The sequence below is a fragment of the Chiroxiphia lanceolata genome, chromosome 5 (assembly GCF_009829145.1).
Source record: "Chiroxiphia lanceolata isolate bChiLan1 chromosome 5, bChiLan1.pri, whole genome shotgun sequence".
Lineage (NCBI taxonomy): Eukaryota > Metazoa > Chordata > Aves > Passeriformes > Pipridae > Chiroxiphia > Chiroxiphia lanceolata.
In genome coordinates, this window is record NC_045641.1 from 27,472,266 (window position 1) to 27,484,870 (window position 12,605).

At 34.8% G+C, this 12,605-nt stretch overlaps 1 protein-coding gene across 5 annotated transcripts in view; it reads left to right on the top strand.

Annotated features, from left to right (window-relative positions):
• The window catches only part of DOCK4 (dedicator of cytokinesis 4), a 242,770-nt gene that overhangs the window by 169,683 nt on the left and 60,482 nt on the right, over positions 1-12,605 (top strand). For all 5 annotated transcript variants that reach the window (XR_004357092.1, XM_032687917.1, XM_032687919.1 and 2 more), the window contains exons 24-26: positions 4,395-4,522; positions 6,701-6,835; positions 10,870-10,968. Coding sequence is in view for 4 of the 5 variants with exons in the window: in XM_032687917.1 (XP_032543808.1) it covers positions 4,395-4,522; positions 6,701-6,835; positions 10,870-10,968 (362 nt within the window). In the remaining variant the exon portion in view is untranslated. The remainder of the gene's footprint in view (positions 1-4,394; positions 4,523-6,700; positions 6,836-10,869; positions 10,969-12,605) is intronic.

Genomic DNA, 12,605 nt, shown 5'->3' on the forward strand with positions numbered 1-12,605 from the left:
GGGGGTGAGTTTTCTTAGAATCACCACTGATATTACATACCAATTACCAGAAGAGAGATTACGTTAGTAGGTAAAATCCAAAAAAAAAGAAACCCACTTATTAATAAAGCCTGTATCTTAGCCCAGTTATAACCAGTGGTGCAGCCCTTTATCAAATGGAAATTATTCTTACATGGCAAGAAACTTTGTATTTTTCCCAAAATATGAGGGTTTGGAGCTCTGAAAGAGTAGCTGGGTAAGACTCTTCCTTTTAATAATCCAAACTGTTCAAAGCAAATAGAAAAGAGGTTTAATTATATGACCATTTACACCATATAGTTTTATCATATGTATATTATGAAAACTATGAAAAATTCTGAGTTGATGCTTGATTTCATATGTAAAGTTTAATGTATTCTATATTTAACTTACTCTTTTTTTAATTGTTTTCCTTAATTACACTGAATCTGAAAATTAATAGATTAGAAAAGTGATAATTACCTATTTGTTTTCTTTCTGAGATTGACTGCTTCACTTAACCTGTCTTTGTGAATGAATTCATCTAAAAATTGTATCCTATATATTACAGGAGAATGTACATGTTGGAAGCTATAAGTTTCAGCAGTCATTCAGAGACAAATATCTGACACAATCAGTAAGAATAATTCAATATCTTTGAACTGCCTTGTGTAAAGTTTGTTAGCCTTCCTATGGGAATGAAAAAAAAGTCATTAGCAAGGTTGGGAGAAGATACCATTAACTCATAAGGTGGCTTAATTCTAGAAGCTAGGTATTATTATTTGCCTCTTATTCCTTGTTTTTTCGAAAGACTCAAATTTTCTCATTAATAAGACATATCTCAGTAATCACTGCAAGCTAATTGATTGCTATCACAATGCAAAGAGCCTATAATTATGTAAATTGTTGATACAAATCCTGAATTCAGTGTAGTTAAAATACATTAAACTTTACGAACATAGATTTGGGGAAAAAAAAGAAAAAGAATAAATTTCTTTCAAAACAAAGGTTTTACACATTGATCCATACTATTGTTTTGAAGAACTCCACAATCTTTATCAGATTAATTAGTTTTACTTAATTTGTCTTCCACAGCAATATACTATTCTTTGGAGTTGTTCGTGTGTATGTGCTTCTATAGGCACCTGTGGGGGGATAGATGGGTGTATGTTGAATACAAAAATTCAGCCTTTATTAGAACCTCTGTAGTGGAGAGCAGAAATATGGATTATGCTTCTTCTCTGTGGCTTATTTTTAAGCCGGGGAGGACTTTCTGAGCCGTGCCTATGTTTTCCTTCTGCATTACAGGCAATTTTTTTCTTATAACTGAGGACAGTTCCTTGCTACAAGTTTTGAAACTCGCTGTTCTGAGAGCAGTGACATGTCCGTAGAGTCACAGAATAGACATGTATGTTTGGTTTTGAAATTGCAGTGACAACTGTTTTGTTGGCTTAAGCATTTTCTTCTACCATTCTTTCATCCAAACAAGGGAACATAAATTGAATAGGTCCAAGTAAAACTATCAAAACCAAGAGCAACTTCCTTGTTTCTTACTGTTCAAGGAGAATGGTGTTTGTTTGAAATATTCAATTACACTAATTTTTTTTTTCCAAGCAGGCTGAAGTTTTGACCATTTGTTCAGATACAGTAGTTGAAATGAATATCATCTTTCTGAAAGTAATCTTTAAAATACAATAGAGTAAAGAAAGTGATGTATGTGTCTTCAGATGTTTTACCACTATCTGGAAAACGAGGAGGAAAGTTGTACTGTGTTAAATATTAAATATTAATGTTGCACAGGAAAGTCTCAAGGATTGCCCAGAGTCTAAGATTACCCTCTTTCTAATTATACCAAACGTGTATTTGAAAAGCTCTGTGTTGTGATTTTTTTCCTTTTCTCTCTGGATAATATTTGTAAAGGACAAGTATTAGCATTTTAAACAGTCAGCTAATTTAACTTCCTGCACAGAAGAAAAATTAGGATAGTGACTGATGACTAGGAGTTCTTATTATTGTACCATTCCTTGAGCTCATTAATTTTTTTGTACCCAGGAGCTGACATTGCAGCTGACAATTAGTAAGAAAAAGAGTAACCTGAGACAAATGTTGTATACTGTGTTCTCCAAACTTTCTCACCTAGTCCTTGGTTTGCCTCAGAGGTGAATGAGCCAGCTCTCCTCTTCCGTGATACCACTACATCTCTCCACCTAAACAGATCAAGACAGAGGGGTATTTAGATTCTGGGCTTTTAAGGAATATATCAAAAGCTGTTATATGTGGTGGCCATTTCAGTAACTGGCAGTGTTGCCTCCTATGTATAGTTGCAAGTCATTGTAAGATGCTTTTTACTAATCCATTTGGTCTTGGTAAAGCAAAGTTTCTGATCATTATGAAGCTATTGCAAAAACAGGATATTTGAAACAGTTGAATGAGGATGCTCAGTTTTGCCTGAGATGCTTCAGGCCACATCATGTGTAAGAGCTGGCTATTTACAAGTCAAGTGTTACTACATGTAGATTCTCTGGTCTTCAAAATGGAGTTCATGATGCTGTACTTATATGTAAGCAGTGCACAGAGTACTGGGCACCTCAGATAAGGCACCAAATGCTGTGTGGGCTCATCAGGAAGCTGCCTAGAGTTAACCAAGAAAGAACACCTTGGCACAGGGCTGCTCCTGGTTTCTTCTCACCTTCTGGGCTGAGGGATTTGAGTTGTAGCTGCAAGAGAGGACCTGCTGTCCTCAGAAGACTTATGGCCCTAACAATAATGCTTATACCAGTAATGTGTGAAAGAGCTTCTATAACTGCTCTGTGATAGCTGTGGAGTTCAGTAGTGATTTAGCATTTGCCTGGGAATGGAAGACCAGATTCAGTGCTCTGTAAGCCTGGATTTAGCTTCCTATGGCCTGCCTGCTAGGAAAGTACCCCAACCAGAGAAACACAGGCTGATTTACAGAGTGAACCCTTCATCTTGTCTCTCAGTGATGGATTACAGGTAGTCGAGAATTCAATACATGTGAGGCTTAACAGAAAGCAGGGAAGAGGAGTCATCCCCTGTAACCTAGAGGTTGAAGTCTTTTTGATAGGAATGGAGAGTCCTGCTTTATTGTTTCAGCTGAAGGCATAAGCTCTGTTTTTTCATCCAACAGGAATCAGTAAGCAGATTTAGGACAGGGGATCAGAAGGTGGCATTTTCTAACCATGAGTTGGCACATTGGCTGTTTCCCTGTCTTGTATTATACAGATGACTAGACAATCAAAACAAGACAATAATAGAGCATAACAAGATTAGTGCTTTATTTCAGTGAGTAAAAGAAGTATTAAACAAAATCTCATAATAAATCTATCTTTTTCTCCCTCATATTAAAATATAGGGGAAATAGTTGAGGGGGAAAAAAAGTGTTTATAGAAAGAGTAATCTACAAACAATGCCTGGTTGGCAAAAATATTTTGAAGGGGTAATTTTCCAGCAAGATAACTCAGTTTTTAGGATATAATTGCAGTAATGAACAAAGAAACTCTGTAGATAAATATATTTATATAATGGAGTATATAATCATCATCATCATTAACATTTCAATAGAGGAAATTATTCAAATACATTTCTATGAAAATATAAATTCTCAGTTATGGAAAAGATCTAAAAACAACAACAAAATGAAAACAGGTAACACCCTTTCCATTTATCGAGTTGTAAATAGGTATTTAAAGTGTAGGTATTATGGGTTTTTCCCATTTAATATTGTCTTTAATTGTAAGAAAAAGAAGCAGGAAAAAATAGCATGTTAATGACATTCTTGCATAATTTTCAGAGAATTCAAGACTGAAAACAGCACCAAAGAGCTGTGTTTAGAAAATGAGATAATGGAAAAGCAAATCATTTTATGTAGTCACCAGTAGTCTAAATTGCTCATACTCAGTAGGAGTGAGGAATCTGGAAAAGTGAAAATTCTGAAAGTACTTCTTCTCTGTAAAATAGAACTCATCTGTAGAATAACATAAGTTCCAGATGAAGTCTGTTGTGACCTGGGCTTGTAAATGGGTCCTGTCACATGGCAGGAATACTAGAGCATAATTTCACATTGTTTTGAATACAGTTTGTTTTGCATGACAGTTCAATAAAAACTAGAAAATTTCTGTTATATATAGTATGTTCCACACAGTGGTGTTTTTCTCCATCAATGACTTTCAGCATATTGTGTATTCTTCAGACATTTGTTTTAGGATATTATGATTATGAAATAAAAGCTTCTGCTTATCAAAAATGTTGGTTAAAGCAAGCAAAAACTTCTGCTCATCAGAAATACTGTTTTGGACCAAAGGCGCATTTTATGTCTGTATTAAAATTTAGCGATTATATGAGAGGCTCCTACTCATAAAATATTTAATTTTTTCCAGATTCTCGATGCATTCTTCTTCCGGTAGTTTTGCATCATCTCCACATGCATTTACAAGAGCAGAAGGACCTTATAATGTGTGCCCGTATCCTTAGCAACATATTTTGCCTCATCAAGAAGAACAGCTCAGTGAGTAAACACCATATCACATCCATTTGAACTTCTTTTTATGGCTCAGTGACTTTTAATGACACAGAGTGGACCTTGCCCCAGAGCATTTTAAAGAGTTGTTTCTGTAATGAATCTGCATAAATATGTGATTTTGATTTCTCATGACTCTTTTCTTTCCATGCAAGAGTATTTTAATTGTATCATGTAGTGTTTTGTCAAGCTTTGACTCTTTTTGAGTGTTGTACTGGAAGGAAAGAAATGTCCACTTTCTTTTAGGGGCATTTTTCTATTGTGGGCTGTTTAGTCTTAGAGTACACAGGTTTAATATAGGTAAATAGATCAATATGAGTATTGCAAGGGGAAATGCACTTGGTTGTTATTTGATAAACTTTGTAGCCAATTTTTGATGTTTGTGTTTGCAAATTAATCTGTGAAAGCTCCATATGAGAGCTAGCTTAGACAGGTCTATTGCAAATGTGAAGATGATGATAGGTTCTGGCAGGCAACAGGATATAAGACAATTAAAACCAAACATTGCCTGTAGTTAGCCTAGTACATGCATATCAAGGGCAGCGTACATTACCTTGTAATGCATTAGTGAGAACTGGTTTAGGTTACTCCATCTAATTAAAGTTGCTCCATCAGTGATTTGATATAGGTATGTCTTGCACCTTTGACACTGTAATAATGTTTTTATTACAGCTTCTTCTGGATGTATAAGACCTCATCACAAGATGAAGTGATAGATGATAAAGCAGAGCTGTGGTTTTGGACTGAGACAAAGTCTTATATGTCCGATCTTAGTTGCAGCAGGTCTTCCATTTGGAGTCACTAAGCTAGAGATGTACACATTAACAAGTGGATGTCTACATAGAACTCTCCAATGTTCAGAATATGCAGCTAATAATTTTAGTATTCTTTGAGTCATTGGGAGTATTAACAATTTGGTGAATTTGACATGATTTTTGTGAATTGGTTCAGAACTTCATTCCTTCCATGGTACTCAAGATAGTTTAGAGGTTGAGGGAAAAGAGAATTTGCAGTAAGGCAGGTTTGAAAATTAAGGTTGTTGGCCATTCCAACAGTAGTTTGTGCATGGATCCTCACAGTTAATACAGTTCCTAAATATCGTGTATACTGTCTGCTTTCATAAGTAACCAAGTTAGCAGTTTTTTGATGCTAGATGAAGTGACAAAGAACATGACGGTGACACTAGATTCAACTTAAGTCGGAACAGGAATTTTGAAGTTTTTTACAAATCTTGTGCTTTTGGTGTCTAGGAAGCAAAATAAAACAAACAAACAAAAAACCAAAACCAAACAACACCACCTCCCAAAAAATCCAAATCACTCCTATGCATTATTCAGCAAAGTTGAACAACTTGTTTGTCAGCTGTTTTAGTTTGATTGTGTGCATTTGATTATGAAGTGTTTGTTTCTGTAAAGAAGTGTCATCTTAAATTGTGGATAAAATCGCTCCAATTAAGATGGTGGTGTCTGTTGCAGTGGAGACACAAAACAGTGTTGAAACACAGAAAACATATGTCCATCTGAATTAAAAAGGAGAAGTAACTACAGCTTGACTTTATCAAGTATTTTCATGCATGTAACTAAGGTCTCTTTTCGTCAGTGAACACTTTGGTTTCTTTGTATTGATGTTGTGTACAACGACTGATGTTGTTTTGTAGGCTTACATAAATGACTAATTTGTTTGTGCTACTCAGTTGATGGGAAGCCATGTTGCTGGTCTTTACTGATGAAGCAGGTCTTGCAGGTTGAATACCATCTGCTTGTTTCTGGTTTCAAAGTGTGAAAATAGAATTCTGCTTTTTGGAATTTAAACCTTTCTTGGCAATTTCCCCAGAAAATATATGAGTGTTACCTATAAAAATTTTGCCCGAAAAGTTCTTGTATATTATTTATTGCTTTCTTCTAAGCATCAATTAAAAAAAGAGACATGCCAATTTGATGAATGTTTACATATTCAAAGTTATCTCCATAACTGTCCTCTGTATTTAAGCTCAATGTAATTAATTGAAAACTGTTCGGAAAAATCAATAGAATTAAACAATATCTGAATTAGAGAATAGTTCTTTTTTTCTTGAATGTATCATTCATAATAAAACTACATCAAAGGAAATACGTCTGTGGTCATCTTTCTATTTTAAAATCTTAAATGTTTTATTTATTATTTAAGGAAAAATCAGTCCTGGAAGAAATTGATGTGATTGTAAACAGTCTGCTAGATATTCTGTTAAGGACCATACTAGAGATCACCAGCCGACCACAACCATCAGGCTCTGCTCTGCGCCTCCAGTTTCAAGATGTGACTGTAAGTTTCTTAAAATTAAATAGCTCACAATTGTCACTGGTAGGACTACTAGATTTGTGACGTTATTGTCTTTGTATTCACAGTGTTAAGATTTTGTGTATAAAACAGACAATGAGAACTACGAAAAGCTTTCCTGCATTTTACTCATTTTTAGTGGAAATAGTGATTTTTTTGAAATTAAATTTATTGATAAATTGTGACCAAAAAAACGAAAAACCAAGCCCAAAAGATAAAATTTCCTTTAAGACTCTTTCAGGTTAGTAATTATTTCAGTATGTTTCTTTTGTTGGCAAATGTAATTGCTTTCTGAAACTCTCTTTAAGTTTGAATTCCTGAAAATGGAAGAGTATCAACCCATAACATTTTACTTCCTAAAATGCATACATCTTTTCATGATGGAACAGCTCTAAAATGTCTGCAGAATCTATGATGCTAACTTGTACAAATCCAGATTTATTAATTGAAAGGCATTTTGTTGTTCTCTTGGCTAAGGATTTGAGCTTTGTTTCTATCACATGAAGTAGAGCATAGAGGATAGATTTAGAAGATTAGCAAATGATGTTTTTGTGAACCTGCAATAACAACTCATGCAAATTAGAAGGTTGAAATGCAGGCATTTACAGAAAAGCCTGTGATGAGCATTGATCAAAGAAAATGAAGTGTTATTTTACTTTGTTTGCAGCAAGGTTTTCACTTTACTTTTCAAGGGCAAATTGGTTCTGATATAGCCAGGGATGTGACCCCGATATGATGTGAGGGGGTAGCATTTTGTGTACATACTAGGTTGAGTGATTTGCCATCTTGTTATACACTCGACTAATTAATTGTCCAATATTTACACTATAACAGTTTTTGTTAAGGAAGAGATGGTTACTGTTCAAACTAGAATTTCCTCTGAGATCAAATATTTCAAAAGCATTTAATAGCTATGGAAGAAATGTGTTGTTGGTGGTTTTTTTGTTTGTTTTCTTTTTTACTTTATCCGAGGGAGAACAAACTGTATATGGAGTGCTTTATGGAGCTGACCAAGCTCAGTAATAAAATAACACCATGCTTTAATCATTGTGATCCAGCAGCACTATGCATCTAAGAGTTTGGGGTTTTTTTCTTTAAATTCCAAAATTACAAATGTATGCTGAGTGGCATATCAAGCCACCAAAAGAAAATCTAAGCTGAAGAAAGGGGAGTAGTATTTGACACAGTAGTGTAGTAAAGCTCTGAGCTTATTGGTTTTTTATGAGATATCCACTTGCTTGTAGATTAAGTTTTCATTAAACACCACAACAGCCTAATTCTATTATACCATCAAAAAATTAGACTTGAAAAGTGCTTTCAAGTTGCAAAATTTTCTTTAATGCATTAGAAAAGCCATGTCATTGTCACCACAGGCTCTCAAAGAATACTTAATGTGGAAATGACTCACAACACAGCATAAGGCAATTATATACATTCATGTGGAATCATCATGCAGTATGGGCTTCTGGCAACACATGGAGGCAGATTCTTGGAACTATTTGTAGAGCAAGTATGATAAAGTACTCAGTGAGAGTACAGCAGTAGAGTCTGTTCCAGTATGTTACCATTATTTCAAACTGCATGTATCACAAAATATTCTTTGTGAGATGTATCATGGCAGCACACTTGATAAAATTTTGTCATAGTTTCAGATCAGACGCAGTCTTCCTTGTGGAAGTAGTCCCAAACTGTGTAATCTTCTGGGCCCATGTATCACTGTTGTTCTTCACAAACAAACAGCATAAAATCAAGCATCATCAGGCTTTGTGCACCATTTCTTTCATCTCAAGTAGTTTTGGTACCTGGATATCATTTAATTTGCAGTGAGCAGTCTTGTTAGATGGTAACCTGCAAGATGAATGTGATGCTTTAAACTGAGCACAAAAAAGACATGGCTTCAGGGTGTCAGTGTTACAGATGTTGCACTGACAAACATAGAATTTAATTCAATGGTGAAGGTGAAACTTCTGCTTTAGTTTGTCAGTGGTTTAGACCTTTGGATTTCCTTAAGAAAAAAATGCATTTATGTATAAAGAGTTGACAGAAAGCAATTTTATTAAAGTGAACCTTTATATTTCAGATTTTGGAAGTTTAGTCCCTCAAAACTAAATGAACTGAAATTTAATTGTAGCTCCATGTATTTTAATAATTGTGCTCCTTAAATAAGACACAAAAAATTACTTAAGGATTCTACTTACGTGATTTTAGTATACTGCTTGGCTTGACGTTTGACACTGGAATTGGGTCCTAAATGTTTTTTATCAAGGTTGTTTTATGTGTGGAGTTTGCTTTTGCACGTGATTCAAAAGTTAGTCTGTGGCTAACACTGGCAGAAATCCTACAACATACATTTTTATGTTAAGTTCAACAAATGAAGCTGAATGTTCATTGCTATTTTAAAAACCAGCCTGCATAGCTACCTACATTCAAATTAAAAACTTAAATTTAGAAGTCAGTTAAGAATTAGCTGAAGTTGGAACTCTTTTAAAGTTAATCTGTCTATCAACTATAATAGTACAGCTCTCTATAATAGACTGTGATTTTTAATATACCACTGTAAGTTGAAATAAATGTGGGAACATAGAAGAAAGGTGACTAGAAAGGATTGCTTAAAATGTCTAAGCAGGAAAGGAAGATTCCAAAGGTTCACACACAAATTTTGTCACTCAAGCCAGCAGTCGGGTATACAGAGATTTACAAGACGGTAGCTGTAACCTTTATGTTTATGCACAGAGCATGAGGATGCAGAGATTTTGAAGCCTTAGGATATTGTTTTGAGATTATGATTCTATGTTTCTATGAATGCTATGTTCACTGTAAAACACAGTGGTCTTACAGGTAGGTAATTAATTTGAGATCATTACTTCAGTGTGGAATCTTATTATCAGCAAGACAATTATTACTTTATCACCATGTTGCCAGTGAAAGACATCACCTTGTACACCATTGAGTATACCAGGTATAATCACAAATGAATTAGGCCTTCCAGTGTTAAATCCGGAACAGCCGCTCCTGTGAAAACATACTTCCTTTTAGTCTTATTTTCTGGTTTTAATGAAAGACAGGGGAAAATCTTCCCAAAATTTGACTTGACAGACTAATAAATCTAATAAAAGACACCATTTTGAAGTGCTGTTATCATACCTATCTGTTCTGCCAGTCTCATTCTCCAGTCCTGGTAAGATCCAGGCCAGAAATGTATTTCCCATTTTTTAGCAAGCTTGTAAGATTTCAGAATTGTTCTTTATAAGCACTAGGATACAAACCAGACCTTCCACTCTGTCCTCATCCACTCTGCAGTCTGACCACCAGATTGATACCATTCAGTGTTTCTTCCCAATTTGAAAGTGAATAAGAAGAAAGGAAGATCAGGAGAACCTGTTCCTTACTATAATGTCCTGGTCATTTGATTGCTTGTTGGAGATACCCAGTGCAATTTTCTGCTCTTTTAATGAGAAATTCTTCTGTAGGCCCAAAGAAACTTCCAACCAAAATATTTTCAGCTTGTTCAGCCCTACAAATGAGTGGGTTTTTTGACAAATTTTGGTTTTTTGAGATGACAAAATGTTTTGAAAACTTCCCAGCTAACTCCATTAATTTCTTCCCTAAATGAAAACAATAACATTCTTCCCAGAATTGTTGCAAAATGTTTGTTTATATTTGTTTCAAAACTGAGTTGACTGAAGAGGCTGTAATTTTAGCAATCTAAGTAATTTGTTTGAAAACAGATACAAGGGAAACAAATCACAAATTAAAACTTTTACTGGTTTAGCCCTGCTGGAACTATTTAAAATAGATTTTGCTAAGCAAGTAAACTGCATTTGGGGAGAAATATTTCTTTACATGGGAAGGAAGTGCATAGATGAATTAATGTATTTTCACAATATGTGGAGTTGAAGCCTAATTGTAGATTAATTTCCCTTGCATTTGTTAATTATTTTGAAGTGCTTATAATGTAACAGTTTAAACTCAAGTGCAGAAAATATTATAATATTCCTACTCTTGGCTTATCTGAACAGGGGGAATTTGTCTCTTGTTTGTTGTCACTCTTGCGACAAATGACTGATAGACATTATCAACAGCTTCTTGATAGCTTCAATACAAAGGAAGATCTGAGGGTGAGTAGCAGAATTGTATTTCCATTTGTTTAGGTCTCCTTGACCTCTTTTTGATATATTTTTCTTTAAGATATCCTTGTGCTTTGATGAATCACTTCAGTATTTAAATGGAATCTGTTTTTCAGATTAGCTAATTATTTCACACATTTTCGTGTGTACTTGAGTCCACTCTTACAGTGGGGCAAGGATTCTGTTGCTTCTACAGTGACAGCAGAGAGAATATGGATGGAGGGACTATGTAATTGCTTTAAAGCCATGAACTTTGCCTTCAAGCCTGTTTTAAAGATGATGTCAATCTAAGGTTACGCTGCTCTTCTTGATTCTTTCTTTCAGGTGGCTGGGGGTTTTTTTGTTTTGTTTATTATTTGCTTATGTTTTTCATTCATTAAATTATATATGGCAATAGCAAACATGCAGCTTGAGAAATGCACATTCAACAAACTCTCCAGTTTTCTCAGCTGTGCAGCAAGTCCATTGACAGGAGGATGTGTCAGGCTTACAGTGTCTGTCTGCCTAGTTCAGTTACGAAAAAGGTTAGCTGCAGAGCTCTTTCAGGGTGGCTTCTACCAGTTTCATTAATTGATTTACTGGGTTTGTAGAGATATAGCATCTTTGATTCCTTTTTGTAGGAGGGGGTGGATTAAAAAAAAAAAAGATTTCCTACATAAAGATAGACACTAAGATTTCCACTCTCTTAGACCCTGAAAAGCTTATATAGTACCATATTTGATCCTCACAAAAAATCTTGAGTACTTGTTTATGCACATTATTCAGCCAGTAATTATGTCCTAGTGTGACAGTGTATTTTAGATGTTAAATTGCCATTTGATAAACTTAAGTACTGCACTGCAAAGGGGAGTCCAGTCATCGTGCAATTTTAGATTTCTTTAAATTCTTGATAGGTGTTTAGCGTTGTTCTGAAGAGAGCATATGACTTGTGAGTGCCTTTGCTTTGAGTGAAATGGTCATATTGAGCTTGAAAGATAGAAAATGCTGCTAAGAAGTTATCATGAATCAAGAGCACTACCTAGAAGTTGTATAGGGTGGATGATTTTTATACTAGTATCACAGCATCTGTTTTCACCTAACATAGTTGCTGTGCTTAGACAATTTTTAGTATATATTGTGGAACCTAGGCATTTTTTAATGAAAAAAAAATTCCCTTTTGTTTGAGTTTTGAGCAGGTATTCCTAGAGGTTTCAAGCTTCATTTTTGTTTGATGTATCTCTGAAATACAATGTTGAGTTTATTCAGACTTTTCTTCCTTATAGAATATGAAAAATCTCTAGAATTAACGCTTGAATGGTATTTGATTTGACACATTTGAATTCCCCCCACGCACATACACTACTATTATGCAGAGACATATGGAAAGCAGCTGTAGCCAGTGCCATCAAAATAGAGGTCTTAAGAACTCAAGTCCACACAGTTTGTTATTTCCATTCATATCTCATCGAATCAGCATCAGCTCTACAAGTGACTCAGTGGCAGCAGTCTGATTATCATTAATGCAGCATGCCTTGTCTCCTGAATCTTAAATAATATATTGTTTTTTCCTCTCACTTGAAAATATCAAATATCACTGAGAGCAAGACAGAAAGATGAGAGCTAGTGTGTGAGGCTGACACTGCTGTTAA